The following is a 22,326-nucleotide window of genomic DNA, read 5'->3' on the forward strand; positions in this document are numbered from 1 at the left end:
CTATGCCATCGGTTTTCTGTACGAACGGCACGCTCACTGTAAACCTTATTCAATCTCGTGAGTGATAACATCCAACCTAGCACAAACAGCAATTTATTTAGAAAAGAAAAGAACACCGTAAAATGTCTTTCACTGTTATCTCGAGGGAATTCCCGACAGGTAAACTCTGAAAACGATCAATCTTGTGATTCAAGGAGTCTAACAAGAGAATTAGTGTAGAGGTAGTGCCATTTCTATCATCTCGTGAAAAAAGAGAGAAAACGAAAAACCCTTGCAACGTCTTTCAAGAGAGTTGAACAACTGCTTCAAGCGCGCGAGCGGAGAATACTGAAAAATTTTTTGAAAATTCAAAGTGGTGAATTTCAGAGGCAATAGAAAATGAAATTAATTCATTTGACAGTAACGGACAACTGGCTTCAGAATTGAATCTTCAACTAAATATGTAGTGCTTTTCAAATTGCTCCACACACATGATAAACTTTTTTATTAACGATTCTTCACTATTCAAAAAAAATATTGCATCATCTTGAACCGGGATATCACACATACAATTTGAAAAAACCCTAACATGATACGGGGAGAACAAAAAGAAAAGCAATCGATTGTACCTAAACCACCGTATTCATTTGAATTTGTCTCAAATTGTTCCATAAAAATGGAAAACTATTTTATCATCGATTTGCCACAATACTACACAGTAGTAACGCCCAAAGTGTGTATTTTGAATGAATTCTATTTATATAATATATTCTAACACTTCGTGGTCATTAAACTGGGAAAAAATCTCAGTTGTTTCAAAACAACTGCTAAAAGACATTTTTCTCATGCCCATTCCCCATCTCATCTCCACCCCTATGAACGTGTCTATTAAGGATATAACCTCGTCAGGAACGTAATTCTCAAAGGGCAAGACTTCGAACACGGTCCTTTAAGCTCGTCTCGCCCCTGGGGAATCCTTCGAGGGTTTCGAACAGTCCTACAAGACACGTGACCGGACTTTGTTACCGTCTCGTGGATTTTCTCGGACCCTCGGGGAATTTTTAAAATGGCGGTTTTCTTGCTTCTCGGCCATCCTCGATGGGTATTCGATATTACTTTCGATAACGGATGAAATAAATGGAAAAACTTTCCACCACGTTTTAGCATATATTCGTTCCTGTCGGGAGAAAGGAAGCGAAAGGTTATGATAAGTTGTGAAACGTTTGCATGAAATAAATATACGAGACACAAAAAATCCAGAAGGGTCTCCTAAATCATTATTTTTCCTGATGTCATAAAATTCACAACATCCCACCGGAAGTATTCTAAGAAATAACAAAAAAAATATTTGCATTTCACTTCAGCGAGTCATATATTTATCACACTGGCATCACACAGTAAATAAGAATATTATAGAATTTTCATCCATGTAGAATAAATAATTAATTATGTTTCCAAAAGTTTTAGAAATGTTGAAAGAAACACAAACTTCAATCTAACTGTCTTTTGGTTCTTTCGCAAATTTTCATTCTAACTCCCCTAGAACCAGTTACTTTTCACTTCCGAGATATAAACTCCTCTTGTACTAATAAAATATGTATTCCTATACATCTAAATTTAGATAAAAAAGGCAATAAAAGAAGGCGCTGTAAAACAGGGACGTGAAAGTTTATGATCTCCTCGCCACCGTATACTTCAACTTTATAAGTCTTTTACGATAAACTTATGAAAGCCATAAAATATTAATATACTTTTTCCACCCCAAAGATAGTCCTTGCGTATAAAAGGGAAATAAATCCGGAGGGTTGTTTTTCATTAAAACGGAAGATTAGATGTTCATTCTTTGATGGATGGGTGGAAATGACGGATAGAGAGAGTTTACTTTGGAAGAAATGAAACATTTGTTTTTTTTATTTGGTTAATAACCCCAAAAAAATAAAATGAATCAATAAATATACAGGGTCTTTCACGACGAGCGTTCGTTAGGATTCCATACAGAAATCTACAAATAGTGGTATGCAAAAAAGAATATATTCTTGTTTAAAACAAAACGGCAATGTCTTTGAACATCTGTTGAAATGAACCATAATATTATTTGAATTTGAAGAAATTAAGTTGAATTCTAAAATTAAAGTGAAATATAACCTTAAAAAAATATAAACAAAATGAATTACTGTATTCGAAATCAATAAACAAAGATATAATTCATCTCTCTGATAGTATTTTATTTCATTCCATCCATTTTCATGTTGAGTTACCTTTTACTGCACAGTTAATATTACTTCATTTGTTTTCAAAGCTTTCTTGGTTTAGTATTGCTTCGAATTATTTAGGTATAATACATTCTTCATGAATTAATCTTTTTTTTGTAGTATCCAAAAATAATAGAATAGTGTATGGTTTCCATTTGAAAAAATCGTGTTTCATCAGTTTTCTCGATGTTATGTTTTAGGTGTAAATTTCGAGCACCCTGTGAATTATTTTCGAAAATTCTATGGACCTGTTCATGACTTGTTTCTTAAGGTGTGATTCTGTGAAATTTCACATTTTCAACTGTTACTGTCTATGAGTTATGATTTTTTCGGAGTGGTGCTGTAACTGTCAAATTTTTCAGAAAAAAATTAATGTCTCGAAAACTAACAAATTTGGGTAAAGGCATTGTTATACAAAGTGGGCCTAAAATGTGCTGAGAAATTCAAAAATGTAATAAAATACATGGTGTTCCATTTGAAATAAGGAAGTTGCCCTCAACTTCTGGTATAACGGAAAGAGACCTCAAGTTGAAAATAGTTTAGTTGAGAAGGCCATTTTGTAAAACCCACTACCACAAAATTTCAAGTTTTTATTTTGAATCGTTCTCCATATATTCCTAACGAACGCTCATCGTGAAAGACCCTGTATTGTGTTGCCCTTGACTAGGTTAAGTTAAGTTAGGTTCACACTCATTCAAATCTCAATTCTCATAGAAGCCAGTTGTTTCTTTCAAATAGTCTAATTCTCAAAGATTTTGCTGGGAGTCTGCAATCTTCTTACAATCGAGGTAGTCACTGTTTATTTGGCAAAGCCTAAAGCAGCTGTATCATTACTTTCCAGAACAATGTAGCCAGGAATCCAGACTATAGACCTTTTGAATATTACTGGAGTTTAGTCCCAACACCAAACCGTTATTTTTAACATCTCTACACGCGTTTCAATCACCAGGTGATCATCTTCAAGATGAAGATCAAAACTGTTTTAATCTTCCTCTTGAAGATGGCCACTTGGTTTGGTATTGAGAAGATTAAAACTGTTTCAATCTACCTCTTGAAGATGATCACTTGGTGATTGAAATACGTGCCGAAGTGTTAAAAATAAGGGTTTGGTGTTGAGACTGAACTCCAGTAATATTCATTACTTCACCAAAGGTTCCAAACAGTGCATCACAAGTACACAGACCTTTTGTTAAATCTCCCTATAAAAAAGAGTATATTTTGGTTCAATACCAACTTTGACGGTGCTCATAGAGAGACTAGTGCTTCCACAACCGCTTGGTTATACGAGAATATTTTCATAGATCAATGAAATATGATGGAATCGGCCGATACTTGATGAAAATCCATAACTAACGTATTCCAAAAACACTTTATTGTGAGATTTTCACTAAATTGTTTTACAAAAACGCAACACGTGTTTCGCCATACAATGGCTTCATCTGGCGTGTCTTTCCTCGCCAGATGAAGCCATTGTATGGCGAAACACGTGTTGCGTTTTTGTAAAACAATTTAGTGAAAATCTCACAATAAAGTGTTTTTGGAATACGTTAGATCAATGAAGTAATGTCGGCTAGGTCACTAAGGAGACTGAAACGTCTGTCCTTATTATACATCTGCACCAGATCCTGAAGGAGTTTTTGGTCCACCTGCGAACTAACAGCTATCTGTTCTAAGTATTTGCTTCTCCCAGAGGGTCTGGTATTCTACTGGGGATAAGAACTGTATATCCTGTCCTAGGTGAATGTTACTATTATTAAGTCAAAATTCATTTCCAGAATGATGTGGTAAGCCTGTGTTTATATACTAAAGAGCTTTACTGCTGCGTCCCAGTAATTACTGCGATATGTTTGGGTTTCAAGCCCAAAATAAAGATTTTCACAGATCTTGTCACATGTCCACAGCGATATTATATGTAAATAACCTTTTCCAAAAGAGCGAGACTGAATCTCTAGTCCAACTGAGAGATGTGCGTACATATAAATCGCTATAACAGCTTTGATACGAATAGTATCTTTAAACTTTTACTATCGACCATTTCGCCTCTACGTTGATTTTCAAATATAATGAGCTCCCTTTGTTCACGAACAATTTTTCGTGGCACAGATTCGGAATGGAATTAAACAGACAATATTTCTTATCGGCGTTATCCTCTCTACATTACCCACAGACTAACACATTATTTTTCCGATCGGACAAGGCGAAAGCAAAATCCCTCAGGATATACTCGACGCTCTCTCTCTCCTCTTAATCAACATTCCAATCACCTTTAGCCTTTATCGGGCGGAGGCCCGCCAATTCCCGACAGGAAAATTAAGTGGAGTAGGGAATTCCTTCTTCCAGCCCCAGTCATATGGGATGGAGGGTAGCTATTGCCGGAGAAAATCTTATTTGACTTTCCGATCGATCGGGAAATTCGGGTGGCGGTTTCGCGAAGAATCGAAAGTGGATGGGAATGTGGTGGCCGGAGTGTAAATAGATTAGGGATGGATTGTTATCTTTGTTCTATTCGGAATTTGAAGCATTTGTTCGATTCAGAAACAGTAGATTATTTATGTACCGATTTATGTATAATTATTTGATGAAAAAAATTGGGTAAGAATCAGGGATCACACAAAAATTCAGTACATCTCTTGTTATGGATATGTGTCAAAGTTATTTCATTTCACTTATATGGAGCTTTATCAAACGGACTCCAACTTTTGAGTCCCCATCAACTTAACAGGTTTACTTTTCATTCTATAATGAATACCAGAAGCACAAATGTTGATAATACTAGATCAATTTTACCATAATTTCAATATCTACTGGTACACCGAAAAATGTATTTGAAGGTTTATTACAACAACTTTCAACATATGAAATATGTTTTCATCTAGTGGTCGATCTGAAGATGAACTTCATTAATGTGTCAGTACATTGGACGTTTCGAATAGGATTTATTTGCAGTAATATACTGTTATCAATTATTCAAGTAGATACCAGTTATTTCACAATATTGTATAACCTCACGATGGTCTGTTATATATTAGCAAATATATTTCCTAGACTTTCACCTATATGTATTCCAAATTCAATTTTAATCTTCAATTTCATCCACTTGAAAGTTTAAACTTGATCAGATCATCAGTTTCAATATTATGTATATCATTTGGTCTATCATTATTACATACACAGCACTTGACAATTACCGAAAAATTACTGAAGCACTATAAGAATTGAACCACCACCAGGAAGTTTTCCAATCCTATAACAAATTATTTTTTTACTGAGTTCAGTCTTTAAAAACTAGGCGGCGGTCAGTTGCAAAACCAAGCTTTGACATCGATCGCCGATCGAGATTCATCCCGTCTTTCACGAGCCAAAAAGATGAAACCAAAGCTCAAAAACAAAGCATTCGTATCCAACATTGGATCGAGCTGTTTGGACCTACCATAAAAGTCATCAGTGGTGCTAGGTTGAATGAAACATTCAATGTTTGACTCAATTGTCCTTATAGGACAAACCTGAGTAGTAAACTACGAAGATGCCATCTATGCAATCGACAGAAGACTCAGTCCACAAATATCACGATCCCATAGATGGATTCCACGAATATCAGCGATCCCGTAGATGACGTCTTCATGAGGAGAAATGTCATCACCTTTCACTACTCAGGTGTGTCCTTTCAAGAATAGTTGAGACCAACAATGCAATCGAGATTCAGCCTAGCACCACTAATGAGACCATCGTTGATTGAGGCAGCACGGTGTGATGTTGGATAATGAATGCTTTGTTTTTGGGCTCTGGTTTTACCCTATGTATTATTTGTTATTTTTTATTATTACATAGTTTCTCAATAACATCACTTCATTGAACAATGGAGTTTATTGAGTATTTATTGTTTAATTTCTTAGTAATACTGTCTTTACGGAACCTTCGAGATCTCGTCGTAGCATCGCCTTGTCACGGTAATGCGGGGCTCTGCCGTGATTGACCTTCTTTCCCTAGCTACTCGTGAGACTTTTATGAACAGAGTGAACGACTGAGTCGTCTCTTCAAGAGCGGGGTACCTTATGAAACCGACTTGCACCCCATGAGCAGGTAAGCAAACGTTTGCGCTCAAATGATGTTTCACCAAAACCAGAGGCAAAAAAGTCCTGCACGGTGGAATCTAAGGCATCGTCAGGTTTAGCTGACGTGCAAAAACCCCTAATATGGGAAGGTTGTCGCGGGTATCAAGGTGGGAATCTTGCACCTTGACTATCCGACTACCTCATTAACGATGAAACACCAGAGCATAAACTTTGTGCCTGCCCCGCTGGGGACCGAATCAGGTTTTTAGAGTGCAGCAGAGCCGTACTCTTACCATCTAACGTGAAAGACCACTCACCATACAAACTAATTGACTTCATCAAGAAGCTGGGTTTATTTGGACGAGTGTGAATGGGTGTGAGCCACAATAAACCCTTGCGGGTTGCGGTGGAGGGTCGAATATACCCACTCACTTTAGACCTAACCTAATACTGGGGAAATAGTCCTGATATTATTGCTGCTACTTCTCAAGAAGCACGAATAATCTTTCCCATCTTCAATCGAACCTAGTTTGCCATCAATTCCTTCATTGTGACGATAAACATGTAACGCAAATAAACAAAAAATCACTCCAGAATATAGCTACACAAAACATAAATATCAGCAAAGATGAAATATCTTCGGAGCGTACACAATTCCAAGATTTGCCGTCTCATGCATAAAGCAGAAGCAAACGTCGAAATTCGAATATAAATATTTCATGCGGGGGGCGATAAGAACGGGAAAAGGAAGGATAAGTGGATTGACAGCGGCGAAAATTCCGACACGAACGTGGAAATCCTCGCGGTAAAGTAAGTGGATGTGAACGTTTTCTTCTCCTGAATATCCGCACTTAAGTTATACTCCGGGAAAAGTTGCGACATTCCGAGAATAGGATCCTTTTTGGTTGTGAAACATATAGTTCTTTGTGAGTAGGTTTTTCATTTTCAACAGAAGTTCTTAAAAATATTAGACTATCATTATCAAATATTTCTTTTACATTCATGGTTGACGACGATTTTATAAGGTTTATTACATTTTCACAAACTAGTGTTCACCCTAATATTATTTCATTCATGAAATATAAAAAATTGAAGCTCCACTTATGAAAATAGGGATACCTTGAAGTAGATTATAAGGTCCTGGTCTATTCATTCACAAATATCAAAGTCAGTTGTCAATTTTGGCTTCTCCATCTTCAAATAAAAAAATGTGGGAATCAACCTCACGCATAAATCAATGAAGGCATTCTCTTATAGCCAATAGGCACTGAAAGCCTGGAGGGATTGAAGGTGATGATTTCCTTACAAGGGAGAAGCTGCAATCATGGGAACAGAACCCGTCCTTGGCGTCCTTAGACCTTGCCAATATAAAACTGAATAGCCGGATTTCTATAGAAGTTTCAGAATATAGATACAATCTACCAGAAAGACTGCGCGTGCTTGTCTCTGGAAAATGATATATCTGTAGATCTCTTCGCAAAATGAACTATTCGGCTTCAGAAGCTTTCTCTATTCGTTGCGTTTCAAATAGGTGTGGGTAAAAGAGACCTACTTACTTTGGACCTCCTTACCAATCCATAATCTCTATTTCCTGATATTCTTCATCAGTGAAATAATTTGCAGCTACATTCGTGCATGGTTTGTTCTCTTGGCCGTGTTCAGAAGAAGAAACCAATTGGTTCATAGGATTGTCTTTCTATCAGTGACTCTCATCCTCCTGTAATCTTCCTTGGCGTCCTTGAACTTTCCTTGAACTTCCATAAAAATGAAAGAGGCATATTCATATGAGAGATTAGTTTTTGTAGAGTGCTTTCTTTCTTTCTTTGGAAGTTTCCCATAATTTTTTGTACAAAGATGGAAAAATGAAAGCCTAAAAACTTTTTTCGGCATAAAATTGATTGTAACAATAGACAGTTGAAATCACCACATATTGTATTTTCAATCTTTACCAATTTTCAATGATTTTTCCCGGACTAGCCATAAACTCCAGGCGTTTGTCCGCGATGGCCGTGATTTCGCATTCAGACCGCAGCGTTAAATTGTTTTACCCGGCGAACTCTCGAGATTGAACAAGAAAATTGGAGACCCAGTTGTAAAATATTTGTGGGGTGGTTCGGCTCCGTTAGAGGCTGACCTGAGGGGGTTATTGAGATCTTCTGGCCTTTGTGGTCTGATAAAGTGGAGTGGATTGGATCTAATAGCGGACCTTTTCGGTTCTTTGAGGAAAAGTTTCAATTCGGAAGATTATCTGAGAAGGAAGTTCGCTGATCTGAAACGTACTCGGTCGGTTTCAGTCATCTGGAAGTCCTGAATTGAATGCGACGGGATGGTTAGGGTTTGGATTTCGCCTTCGGTTGAGCGTTCCGTGTCATAGGGGCGAGATACGGAGTTTATTCGAAATGGCATTGAACGAGGATAAGTTTGCGGAAAATCGAGTGGTCTGTGGCATAATCCTCATATGTTTTCAGGTGTTGAATTTCATTTCTATGATGGTTATATTGTGTTACATTGAAGAGGTCATAGACAAATTCTGCAGGCTGGTGTTTTTAGATATGTTTTTACTTGAACCTGTTTTAAGAAATACTAACGACTTTTTTATGAGATAATCAACCCACAATTAACTAATGAAAAATTGAATAGATCTGAAACAACCAGAATTTCCATCGGTTATCAACAAAATAAATTCTAGAGATCTTTGGCGAAATTGGAGCTGATAATGTGCACTGCTTATAAAGAAATCCAGAATGAAGTTTTTCAAATCGGTAATGAAGAATTTGGGACCAGATATTATCCCTGTGGGAACTCAATGGAAACATATTAAACATATATTTTGTGGTTGATTATTTTCCATATGCAACGGTTTGATACAATACTATTTAGATTTTCACTTGTTTGTTATTAAGACTATCGGCTTTATCCTATTCTACAATTAATAAGATCCATGCCTCAAAAATTTAACGCTACACTTTTTAATTATTACTGTCACAGTGAAACTCTTCCTGTCGCATTGTTGCTTTTGATCTAATACTGAATAAACGACTGTTAGGGCTAAGTGGGGTAAATGTGAACTCGGGGTAATTGGAAACAACTCTGTGTATTATAAAGTATTCAAAATTGTTCACTTTCGCGCGCTAACGCTTGTCGACACACTCCAGCCGGTAATGTAGCCGCATGTCTTCGTTCCGTACAGTTGTTTTTATGTCTGCATTGACGAAAAGTTTTCGATGGTGTTAAAACATTTATAATTCGTTTTGGACACTAGTACCGGTAGTTAGTGTTTAAAGTGCTTCGAGGTGAGTATTCAAGTGAATATTGCTTGCGATGGTAGTGATTTGATGTGAAGAAGTATATTTCATGGAACTAACCTCCAAATTATCATTGTGAATTGAGCAAATGAGTGTTTACAATTACCCCTTTGAAATATGCACAAGGGGTAAATGTGAACGCCAATTTGGGGTAAATGTAAACAACACTTTACCACTACAAAAGCGCATTTATTTAATTCCAGACAAACAGAAGGATGCCTAGAAAATATATAAAGAAGAAGACGACGGAGAGATACTCTAAAGACGATCTCCTGAGGGCAGTCAGTGACGTGAAAAATAAAAATTCAACTTATCGTCAAGCCTCACAAGAATATAATATTCCCGTAGCAGTTATATTCCATAGAATAAAGGGCCGAAATGTACCTGAAACCAAAATGGGAGCAGGACGGTCTACTGCCTTAAGTACCGAAGTAGAGGAGCAAATAGTGGAATGTTTGAAAGCTCGAGCACGGATGGGTTATCCATGTAACAAAGAAGAGTTACGAGACCTCATTGCAACATTTGTCCAACAAAGACATTTGAAAACACCTTTCAAGGATGGCCGGCCTGGCTTAGACTGGTATTATAGCTTCATGAATAGAAATAAAACTTTGTCATTCAAAAAGCCTGAGCATCTTCATAAAGCAAGAAAGGATCAGAGAAAACCAGAAGTAATCTATAATTTCTATAGAAAATTAAAAGAGGTGGTTATTAAAGAAAGAATTGATGATGCTGCATTTGTTTTTAATGCTGATGAAAGCGGTTTTGGAAATGATCCCTCCAGGATAAAGGCCATTGGGGAACGAGGAAAGACCTTGTCAAGAGTTTCTGGTGGGTCTGGAAGGGAGTCAACAAGTGTCTTAGCTTGTGTAGCGTCTGATGGTTCATTTTTGCCGCCCTTTATCGTTTTCAAAGGCGGTGCAGTGCAAGCTAGATGGACCTCACCCAAGGCCTATCCAGGAACTGTTTATTCTGTGTCCACCAATGGATGGATGGAAGAAGCCCAGTTCTTCAACTGGTTTGAAACTGTATTTGTCAAATGGGTGAAAAATTTGAGAGATGTCAAAAATCTACCAGACCTGAATGCGTTACTTTTGTACGATGGACACAAAAGTCACATAAGTTTGAGAATCATTGAATGTGCACTCGAAAATAAAATCATACTATTCAAGTTTCCAAGCCATTTGACAGACAGGCTTCAGCCGTTAGATAAATGTGTTTTCGGTCCGGTGAAAACCTGCTGGGAGAAAAAACTCATTGCCCATGGAAAGAAACACATGGGGCTTGGAGCAGGGCGATTGAAGAAAAATGAATTCACCGAACTTCTGGGGGAAGTCTGGAAAGAGTCTTTCACTGAAAAAAATATTATTAGCGGATTTGTTACCACTGGAATATTTCCAGTCAACGCTGAAAAGTTTCCAGAGGATGAATTCAATCCTACTGATCTAATGAGATTCAAAGAACAGCAGCGAAAAGCTGATAAACAAAATGGTCAAATTCTACAGTGTGAAATCACTGATGTCGAACCAGAATCGAATGACAGTGAAGAAATTCCAGAAGAAGCGGAAGTGAAACAACTTCAATCAATTCCGTTTACACCTGCTGATTCAAATACTAATCGTATCACTGTAGCTTCAGATATCATTGGTATGTTTTCATCAGCAATCGTTAAAACTTTGAACGTTGACTCTAGCAAAACTTCTGCTGAGCCGAAGAAGGTCATTCCAAGATTGAAACAGGACAAGTATGGAGAGGTATTAACGACTGAAGAAGTTTTAGAGCGATTGAAAGAAGCAGAAAGCAGGAAAATAGAAAAAGCCACACGAAAATGTAGACCCCGCATGAAAAAGAATACCAATGAAAAGCTCAAGAGAAAGCGCAAGGAAGATAGTGAAAGCGAGGAAGAGAACGAAGTGATTCCTTATGATGAAGACTCTGAAGGAGACCTCAATGAAGATGAAGGGGCAGAAGAAGTTGTATCTAAAACCTATCCAGAGGTAGAATATAGACTGCCTCAGTGGCACTGAGGAGTAGCATATCCTATAAATATGTCTGTCGTGTGCGTGATGTAGATGAAGAAACTGGAGACATTGAAATTGTTGGATTCAGACGCAATGACAGAATTGGAGCTGAATATATTGAGAAAGAAACTGATATATCTTCAATTGAATTTGAAATGATCGAAGCCTTGTTACCTGATCCAGAAATTTCAATTAAAGAAAGGAAAACAATTCATATATTTCCTGGATCAGTGAGTGTTTTTGAAAAATAACATTTGTTTTGACTCAATTTTGTCATTAAAATGATTTTGTAAGCATTAAACTCGTTTATACTAAACTGACCTTCATTATTTTAGTAAACTGTACGTTATACCGGGGTTCAGACGTAGGTACCAAATATCATAGGGGTAATTGTGAACAGGCAAGTAAAGTATATTATGTGAAGTCAAAATGCTTATTCTCATTGCTGTTCATATTTCCCCCTACTAGATTCACCAATAAACTGATAGGAATCCGAATAACGTGTTTCCATTTACCCCTATATAAGGTAGAGTCTATTTTTTTGATGGGGTAATTGTAAACAGCTGTTGAAACTCAGAAAAACACTCACATGAAGTTGAAAGTTGAAATTTGGGAAAAATGTTCGAAACAGATGGAACGGTGTGGGTACTATTACAGTTATCAATAATTTTTTGTTCAACTCGACATATTTTATGTTCAATTATGAAATGCAAAAATCGTTTACATTTACCCCACTTAGCCCTACTTGGGAGTCTGCCAAGTCTGTATAATACTTTATCAACGTGACACTACTGAACTCTCGTACTTTTATTAGTGATTATATTTACATGATAGACTATTTTCACACTTTGAACACCATCTTTTTTCCGCTTTGGGAAATATTTGACATGGGTGATTCATAATTTTCTGATTTCTATCGTTGCAAGCGATAGAGCCGTCTCAAACAACTTTGAGGGGAATTATTCATAATCATGAGTGTTCATAAATAAGTTTTGGTAATAGTTTAACGTTTGTTGTTTGACTTGGGACCAGATGATATGGTAATAGTTATTTGAAGACCTTTTTTCCTGCGCGTGTAGATACATGTTAGCCCATAATTCTTAGAGAGTTTCCTTCTTCTAGTTACGAGCAGTACCACTGTCCCTATCAGGGTCATAACAGTATTTTCATTAAAATCCACCCCTAATCCGATAAGTACAACACACTCGTATCTCGTACGTGAGAGACGACAATCTAATAGAGCGTCGTTCTGGTGGTTAACTCGAAAGGATGTCATCGTCGATAAACTCATTCTCCCCTCAGAGCCGTAGCCTCTCGTAGCATTCGTAGCGCTGCGCGTCCAGACGTTTTACATAATTACATCATGTCTTCCTAGACGAGCGACAGGATATCATAGCCGACCGTGATAGGAATGGCTTCGCTAACAACTCACCCTGCCGATTTAGTTCCGGCAGCTCGCTCCGTTTTATCGATGATGAATTTTGATGAGGCCGAGACTAATTGGGTGTGTCGAATGAACGGAGGAAGCATTTCGGGTTCGGGAAAACCGTTGTCAATATTGTCGAATGGGGCTTTGTTAGTTAGGATTCCAATTCGGCATGTAGCAACTGTTCAAACTCGGTGATTCGAACTTGAATGATGAAAGGGATGGGATGGAGGAAGTCAGATATCGGCAATTATTGGAACCACGACTTAGAGAGAAGTAGTTCGGAAAAATTCTTGGACGGGTCGATTTGATTATTGAATGGTCATTTGGACTTGGAATGTTCAACCTTCCTTCCACCCCAGTCACCCTCAAGAGGTGGAAAAATCACAAATTTCAGAACAGTCCAAACATTTTTATAAGCATGAAATTTAACCCGTGCAAATTACAATGACTGGAACAAGAGCTGCCCGATAATTCCTGATCAAATGCTCTAAAAATTTTGTTAATGACATGTTGAGGTATAGTCGGAGTCTTAGGTATAGTCGGAGTCTTAAAGTTGTCGGCACTCTCAGAGGCCAAAAAAACCAATACATAAAAATGAACCGGCCAAATTTACGGTCCACGTGGACCGTAAATTTGGCGGTTCATATTGGTAATTTTTACTAACCGAGTTTCATGATTGGCTGAAGAGTCATAAAATTAAATTTGAAGTCGTGTTATGGTGACGAATATAAATCGGGAATGCAGGGATGATCATCACCATCGTATTCAATTCATGAATCGATCGCAATTTGAGTGTTGAAATTCTATATTGGTGTAGTTATAATTACTTAAATGTTTAAAATGTGGCGTCCTTAAACAAGTACTAATAGTAATAATGTGTGTGATAACAACGCAGACTTTTTCCAGTGTAGTGATTCCAATAGCGATGGTGAACAACGCGAAAAAGAGATACCAGGGAATACGATTCGGATGCATTTGAATATTGAAGCACAGAGAGTATGTTTCAATGTATATAAGAATCTACATCTCAAGTTTGGTATCGAGAGAAACAAACTATTACAAGCAACATCAGATTTGACCGAAATTCCTCTCCCAACTATACTTAAGATAGTCAAAAACAAACCTTATGAACGCAAGACGCGATGTGATATAACCTTTAGATGTTCATCTGATAAAATTATTAAAAAAACAATATACGACTGTTACAAAAGCAATGAGATTCCAATAACTGAAATCACAAGGAAGAAATTGAATACTTCCGGCCATAATGTGAGCTACTGTGACAAAACTTTTTAACGTATAATAACGTATTTAAAAAAAAACTTTATTGTTAGATTTTCACAAAACGATTTTACAAAAACGCAACACGTGTTTCGTAAAGACACGCCCGAAGAAGCCATTGTATGGTGAAACACGTGTCGCGTTTTTGTAAAATTGTTTAGTGAAAATCTTACAATAAAGTGTTTTTTGAATACGTTAGTTATGGATGTTCATCAAGTATCGGCCAATTCCATTATATACATTATATAATTATAGCTATCGAAACATTTCAGATGTATTCTCGAATTTCAGTACGCTCCTGTTCCCTGTCGACAAGAATTCCATTCCGAGCGAGCAGACAGAATCGCATCCCTTTCAACAAATTGCATATCCACCTCATCTCCCTCGAGCGCGGAGAAAGAATAACGCATTGATATTCAGGAGAGACTCTTCCATATCGAGTTTTTGCGCTTTCCGGATTACTCTACACTATGGTCGGGCGAGTTCACACAAGTCTTGCTCAAATTTACTCTCGCTCGCACACCGCTTCCGAGAAATTTAACAAATGCAATCCATTTGCGGAAAAAAGCCGCCAGATGGCGCCGCGGTAATTCGGTCGGAAGTGTTCCGAGTGCTCAGAGGTGTGTTCGCCAAACGAGCGGGAAGAGAATTAGGAGACGTGTATTCTCTTCTGGCGGGTGTATAGTTTCTTCGACTTTCACGGTTTGATTGGGTTGTATTACTGTTACGAGCTGGGAATTCGGAACAAACGTTGCGGAAACTTCAGGAATTCCATGGAAACTTCTATAGAATTAGATTCTTATTGGGTATGCTTGGAAATAGTTCAACCAGGTTCGGATGAGACGAAGAGTATTTTACAGAAGTTCGCACTAACTCTGGCCTTATAGTTGATTAATAATAATAATAATAGTGATAATTGGTTTTATTGATAAGTTCATACATAAGTAATCAGTACATATATAGCTATTATCAAATGGAAGGATTCATTTTTCGCCCATGTTCACACGTGGACAAAACTTGCTCTTCCATCCAACCTCATTCCTATTAACAATTTAATTTCAAAAATGATAATTATGCATAAATACAAATGACGGACATACTTATTGAGTGAGAATAAATAAATAACAATTTATAACTGTATGGTATATAAGAAATGATATAGATAGATATTAAAATGCCTACTTGACAGGTCTCAAGATATAGTGAAAATACCCAGTAAAATATCTCTCTTAAGTTTCTTTTTCAGCGCACCAGAAGAAATATGCATATATCCATTCGGTAACTGGTTGTATAGCCAGGGTTGAAAAAATGAAAAAGAACCTCTGAATTGAGAGGTTTTATGTTTTGGTGTGGTAAGCTGATTTGGGAATCGAAGATTGAGGTTGTGTACGTCCGTCCTGTAACTGATTTTTCTATTAAGATAACTTGGTTTCTTGTCATTGATTATTTTATGAAACAAGACTCCATATGTAGCCATCCGATATAACTTTCCAATGGTGTGATATATGGTCGCGTCTTTTTGTTCCAGTTATCAGCCTCACAAATGAATTATGTAGCTTTTGTAACCCCTAGTTTATAATAATGCAAGGTAAGGTAAGGTAATGTAATGCAGAGAGGTAAAGTGAGGTATCCGTTTTTTGACGTTCACGAAAAAGTAAAGTATGAAGAATTGCCAAAGTGATTATAGGTTTTGGTTGGCAGGAATACATAAACAAATATTGACATTGAATTCAATTTCCATAATCTTGACAACAGCAATCATTCATATGAAATAAATAACTTTCATTTGTATAATATTATGGAAGACGCATATTTTATATCATTAATAGAACAATACCCAATAATTTATGATAAAAAAAATTAAAACAAATTAATGAAGGAGAAGGCACGGCAGGTGATTGCCAAAATAATAGGGCTAACATAGGAGCAATGTCAAAGATATATTGGGGCTAAAATTTCCGCAAATTTCCTCAATGATTTTATGGATTGTGGTCTTTCCCAAATTTCTTGCGATAAATAACTGAACAAATTTGTTAAATACAATTTCAACAATTCACTTTACTGGAGTGTAATAGCCAATTTCTCTTCTGGAGATATCGATCCATATATTTTTTTAACAATGAAGGCGCTAATAATTTCACTAAATGTTCAAAATATATTTTATTCATTCTTGTGTACACCTGAGTCTTTCTGCTTCTCAGAATGGGTCTAACATTAAACCTCCTCTCCTTTCGTTTCTTTCTCTTGAGTTAAAGATACACACTTATCATCGACACGATCGCGGCAATTTTTGTATTTACATCCATCGAAAGAAAAATCAAATTTCACAATGTGACGTTTAAAATTATCTGGTGACATTACGTTTACACCATTCGGATATATCCGTCAAAGTTCGTAGTATGGTGCTTTCTGATTGGTCGGAGGTAAGAACGCAACGTAGAAAGTTGAAAATAGTCGACTTGTTACCTTGCGTTACTTTGCCTTACCGACATTACCTGAACTTACTTTTTATCTAGAACGCAAGTGTGTTTTCTCAATGCTTCAACTTTCTTACCTTACCTTACCTCGTTACCTTACGTTTTTATAAACTAGGGGAATCTATTTTCGTCAGCTTGAAAGAGATTGGGACCATATACTACGTTCGCAAACATGTGACAATACTGAAGATTCGCACAAGGTCATTTTGTTTTTTTTTTTGTTCAACAGTGTTCCATTAGAATATATCATTTTGAGATTGCTGTACCCTAGTTTCAGAATTTGCGATACATGTTGTGTGAATCTTGAAGAACTGTCGAGGTATAGTCCTAAGTTTTTAGAAATATCCTTAAGAGGTAACTCAACTCCGTTTGCAGTTATTAGTTATTTTTTATTTCGTAAACTGAATTATAAGTACGCTTTTTTCTAAAGGTTTATCATTTTGTTCGTGAGATTTCTCAAATCCTTATAATAATTCCACTAATGTACGGAGTTGTTTTTCATGTATGTTACTAAAGCCCTATCTCTTAACTTCATCAAAAGTTTTAAATTTTCTGGTAACCAAGGAGCTTTGTTTTTGGAAATTTTCACGGTTCTTACTGATGCAAAAATACTAAAAATGCGAAGGATATTTGAGTTGAAAAAAATCAACTTTACAATTCAAATCCTCCATGTTATACATTTTATCAAAATCGATCTCTTCTAAAGTAGTGCTAAAATCAACTTTTATCAACTAAAATTATAACTACGTATAGTCATTTCAAGTAAACGAGATATCTGACACAATATGATCATAAGTTAGAAAATTCATCAGTCAGCAAAAAAGAAACACGAAACTTGACGAAAATCATAAACATATACAGTTGGATCGGCGAAATAATGCGCATTCTTCATCAATTTGTGCATCCGATATAAATATATAAATTGACACAAACTAATGTAAAGAAAATAATGTGGCTATTGCTCCGAACAGTCCAACGTTTTAATGAACAATTACTTCAATTTTTGGATATCATTAATAGTGAATTTCATGAAATTCGTCAGCACTTTATTAATCATTCACTAAACTCAAAATCAACTCCGTTATATGGCAATTTATGTTTTCCAGAATGCAGAGCATTAGAGCTATTTCCAATTCGGAATTGAAATTTATAATTACGATGTAAAATTTACTTTACTACTGTAAAATATGCCTACAGCTCATTACTTGTGGAAACAACTATTAGAGTAGTAAAAAAAAATTGAAATTTTATAAACTTTTCAATGAACAATATGGTAACCACTGTCTAGTCTAAACTATCAAATGGCCTGAAACAAGAGCTCTCCGTGATTAAACACAATTTTTATTTTACACGTACAGAAGAAAATTATGTTTTACAAAAGTATGTGTTTTATTGCCTATTTTATTGACAACGCATGTGCATTCTTACATCGTCACCACTGTAATTTATGCAAAAACTCATATTCCAATCTTAACAAAAAAATTACGTTTCTGTTCACGGAATCTTGCAAAATATAGGATAACTGATTCAATTTCCACATGGATTATGGAAGCAAATCAAATATTATTATGTGATCAAAGCCCTTTTTTTTGTACTTTACAATATTTACCCGCCAAAATAGGACGTTTGTATGTAAAACTAACTGCCGAATACAAAACAATTATAACTATACTGATTGTTTAATATTGAAATTCCTAAGTTACGGTGATTTTCTATGAAACTGAAAATGCTACAAAAATATTTTTGATCCAATCAATCCACGGTTTTGATACCATTTGAACCACCAAAATTCCACATTGATGCCAGGAATGACAAAGAAATTATAGAGGCGAGCCTGAATCAGTATATACCCGGTAGATATATAATACTTCAGAACTAAGGGCAATTTCTACATAGGTGATTTTTCGCGGGTTCAATTATGACGTCCTGGCACTCCGGTCATATCTTAGTAGAACAAACTCCAATTATCGGAATGTTTGTTTCGAGAGTTGATGGACTGGTGTTAAGAAAGAAGTTGGCTGCCTACTGTATGAGTTGTCTATTCATTACAGTTCCCTTGACATGATCCATATTCAGATAACTTGATGACCACTCTGATATGACTTGTTCGATAATTTATGCGGCGACTGTTCATGAGAACTTTACTCTTGAGATAAGATTCAGAATCTTCATGAATCTACACAGATTCATGAAGAGGGCCAACATTATATATGGAACTCTCAACAATAACTAACTGATATGGCTCTGTTTCATCGTGCCTTCGGCCGTGGAAGCATATGTTCCAGCACTGATTGTTGTTTCTTTTATTACCCAAATGTGTAACCAAGCAGCTGTGACATACGTTATATTTGCACCTGTGTGCCACGAATGCTATGTGCTCCAAAAGCTACTTGCAAATATTCCCCCGTGTCAAGATGAAGCTAAGACATGAATTTGAGCCATGAACTAACATGTATCCGCTTGATATTTGGTGACAGAAATCCTATAACAATATTGAATATTCTGGGTTTCAACGAGTTCAATTTTGAAGCACTTTTATCATATTGGATGGAGTCACAAATAGCACTAGAGGGGTCTACTTTTCTTTTGGAAAAAGTTTCTTCTTTTCTTTATGATTCATCGAGGTCTTAGTTGATTTTCAGTTAGAAGGAAATACACACAGCTTCCATGAAGGAACTGAATTCAGACAAATGCTATCTTCCCAATTCATAGTACGGACTCAGTATGGAATATGCTAGACGTGAGGTGCTGGGCTGAGGGATGACTGATTCATGCAAATTCAGCGCAACTATATTGATATAGTGAAAAGATGCATGTAGCATTGAATATTATAATAGGATGAACCTAAAAAAAGGGGTTCAACATAAGCCCATCCGATTTGACCATATTGGTTTCACCACCAAAACCAAGATAGGGGAACTAGGACTTCCAACAAAATTTTAGATGGGATGAAAAGAAAGGCGTGAGTATTAAAGTATCAATGCTACCTAGACATACCTACACTTAATGGTGAGTGAAAGAATTATTTGAATCTGTCTAGAATTATCTGCAAGCCAGACACAAAACCAAACGAGTACTCTTAGTCTTACATCTTAGTTTCTGGGAAATGATCGGGTTCATTACCGAAAGATTCTGAAGCTTGCATAAAGCAAAATCTCATAATTTTCACCGAAAGCCAAACGAAATCGTATAATTCCACCAATCCAGGTCTGAAATGAGTACGCCCTTGTGCCGTTGAACGTTATATCCTTTCCTGCATTTCCATTCCACTAGCCGGAATTATGTAAAACTCAGACCTATCGGGGAAGAACCAATTAAAGGCGAAATCATTCGTGAGGCATCCGGACAGGAAAAATAAGTCGAAGGAAACTTTTGCATATTTTATATAAGAGCGGAGAATAGAAAATCCCTTTTGAAATGATAATGAAGTTCAGGATTAGTATTAGGAGTCCGCTAGGAAAATTTACTTCGAGTGTTCTTACGTTTTAAATTTGCACAAAATCCGATCCGAGAGGATTCAGCCATAGACGTACATGAAGGTCCAACCGCTAGTAGAACAAGAACAGCTGCCTGACGACAGATCTGGCAGAATAGTGTTTTGTTATAAGTTATGAAATTCATAAGTTACTGGTAAAAAACGAGGTGTGAAAGTTGAGTTGATCAATTTACTAGATTAGGTCAAAAGTGAGTGGATCCATTCGACCTCCACCACAACCCGCAAGGGTTTATTGTGGCTCACACCTAGACCAAATAAACCCAGCTTCTTAACGAAGCCGATTAGTTGAGTGATCTTTCAGGTCAAATGGTAAGAGTACGGCTCTGCTAACTCGAAAACCTGATTCGGTCCCCAGCGGGGCAGGCACAAATGATGTGCTCTGCTGTTTCATCATTTTCCAGAGGCGAGACATACTGTCTTCCGACAGTCCCAATCACAGCATATGATGATTCAGACAACAGTGACCTGTGAAAAGGTCTGTCAAACATCGTAGTTCATCCCTACTGTAGTCCAACAAATGTTTGGTTCCAAGCTTCGTAGGGTGAATGAACGCCTTGGAGTCAGCCAATCCTGGAAGATTTTGCCAAAAGTCTTTTTTCTTGTACTTTGGGAGCTGTCTGACTTGTCATTTAGTCCAAGTCTCCAGAAAACACTGCAGCCTCTTGGGCTTATTGTGTTTATTCTCCCATGGCACCCATTCCATCAGTCTCGTTCCCTGTACTAGTTTGTACAGGTTACGTATTGGATGGATTAGATTACGTATTCGTCATATTCTTCTGGACGTAATTTTATACGTCTATATATTGCCTGCTTCCTGTGATTCAGTGCCTCAAATTCGCATAAGATGTGTAGAGTTGTTTCTATCCCTTCGTTGCATAATCTGCAGCTGAGGTCTCCGTTGTACAGCCCCATTTTATTCAGGTGTCCTCTAAGCGGACAATGACCGGTTAGTAACCCTGTAATTATTCTGAGCCGATCCCTACTATATTGAAGCATTTCCTCGGTTCTTTTCTCGGACGGTTCCCTAATGAAGGTTCTACTGTTTGTTGTCAAGTACTTTTGTCCAGTACTCTGTGTGCTTCTTATTGGTCCATGTCCTAATCTGGTTTCGTACCAATGATTTTGGTACTCCCAGAGCTGGTTCGGGACCTATATATGAAGTTGATTATCCGCGTCTAGCGCATTCATCAACTTTATCATTACTTGCGATTCGTGAATGCCCTGGCACCCAGTACAAAGTCAATTTGTTCCTGTTTACAAGTTCATTCAGTTCTTCATGGCATTCCCAGACCAGTTTTGATGTCACCTTCGTGTTGGTCAGAGCCCCTAGTGCGCTCTTGCTGTCTGTAAAAATATTGATCCGCTCATTTCTTCAAGGTCTCAATTTGATAAGCCTTGCACACACTTCCGCCTGAAAGACGGATATGTCCTGTCCTAGTCCTAGCGGATAGCTGTAGTTTAGATTTCTATCCGCTCGGTATATTCCAGCTCCCTTTCCATGTTTGGTCTTCAATCCATCTGTATACCAGGTGTTTTTTCCAAACATGTTTTCGGGATGACTAATGGTCTTCCACTCTTCACAGCTTATTATTTTGGCCGTGAAGTTTGTGCTAAAGGTGTAGTTCGGTGTCATGCGGTCCGTGCACATATTCAATATTTGCTCCTTCACTTGTTCTGAAATTTCTGTTCGGTCCGATCTTTTGTAGTTCGGAGACTTTTCCAGTCTGAGTTGGCCCATCCTGGCCTCCCCCATTATCACAAAGTGTAAAGGAGGTAGATTCAGGAGTGTCTCCAATGCAGCTGTTGGGGTAGTTCTCATTGCTCTCGTAATTACCAAACATGCAAGTTTGGCGGTCGCCTGCTTCATCTTTGGCCACCAGACCAGAGATGCGTATGTTATCATGGGTTTAACCACCATGGTGTATAGCCAATATACCATGTCTGGTTTTAGCCCCCATGTTTTTCCATAGGTGCGTCAGTGCTACCTCCGCTTTCCTCTTTATCCTGTCCAAGTGTTGGTTCCACGTCAGAAGT

The 22,326-nt window shown here is 37.2% G+C and overlaps 2 protein-coding genes across 6 annotated transcripts in view; one reads left to right on the forward strand and one right to left on the reverse strand.

Moving 5' to 3' along the window:
* The window catches only part of LOC111501902 (transducin-like enhancer protein 4), a 361,306-nt gene that overhangs the window by 132,086 nt on the left and 206,894 nt on the right, over positions 1 to 22,326 (reverse strand). The gene's annotated exons all lie outside the window — the stretch shown is intronic.
* Positions 9,330 to 11,615, forward strand: LOC141485726 (uncharacterized). Its single transcript, XM_074183031.1, has 2 exons — positions 9,330 to 9,576; positions 9,792 to 11,615. The coding sequence occupies exon 2, from the start codon at positions 9,804 to 9,806 to the stop codon at positions 11,613 to 11,615; it is 1,812 nt and encodes a 603-aa protein (XP_074039132.1). The 5' UTR covers positions 9,330 to 9,576; positions 9,792 to 9,803.

This window comes from Leptinotarsa decemlineata, unplaced genomic scaffold (assembly GCF_025532065.1).
Source record: "Leptinotarsa decemlineata unplaced genomic scaffold, Ldec_3_MD MMD2_tig00026330_RagTag_RagTag, whole genome shotgun sequence".
Classification (NCBI taxonomy): domain Eukaryota; kingdom Metazoa; phylum Arthropoda; class Insecta; order Coleoptera; family Chrysomelidae; genus Leptinotarsa; species Leptinotarsa decemlineata.

Excerpts from the sequence above, each read along its gene's own strand:
- LOC141485726 (XM_074183031.1), top strand. The coding sequence starts at position 9,804 with ATGCCTAGAAAATATATAAAGAAGAAGACGACGGAGAGATACTCTAAA.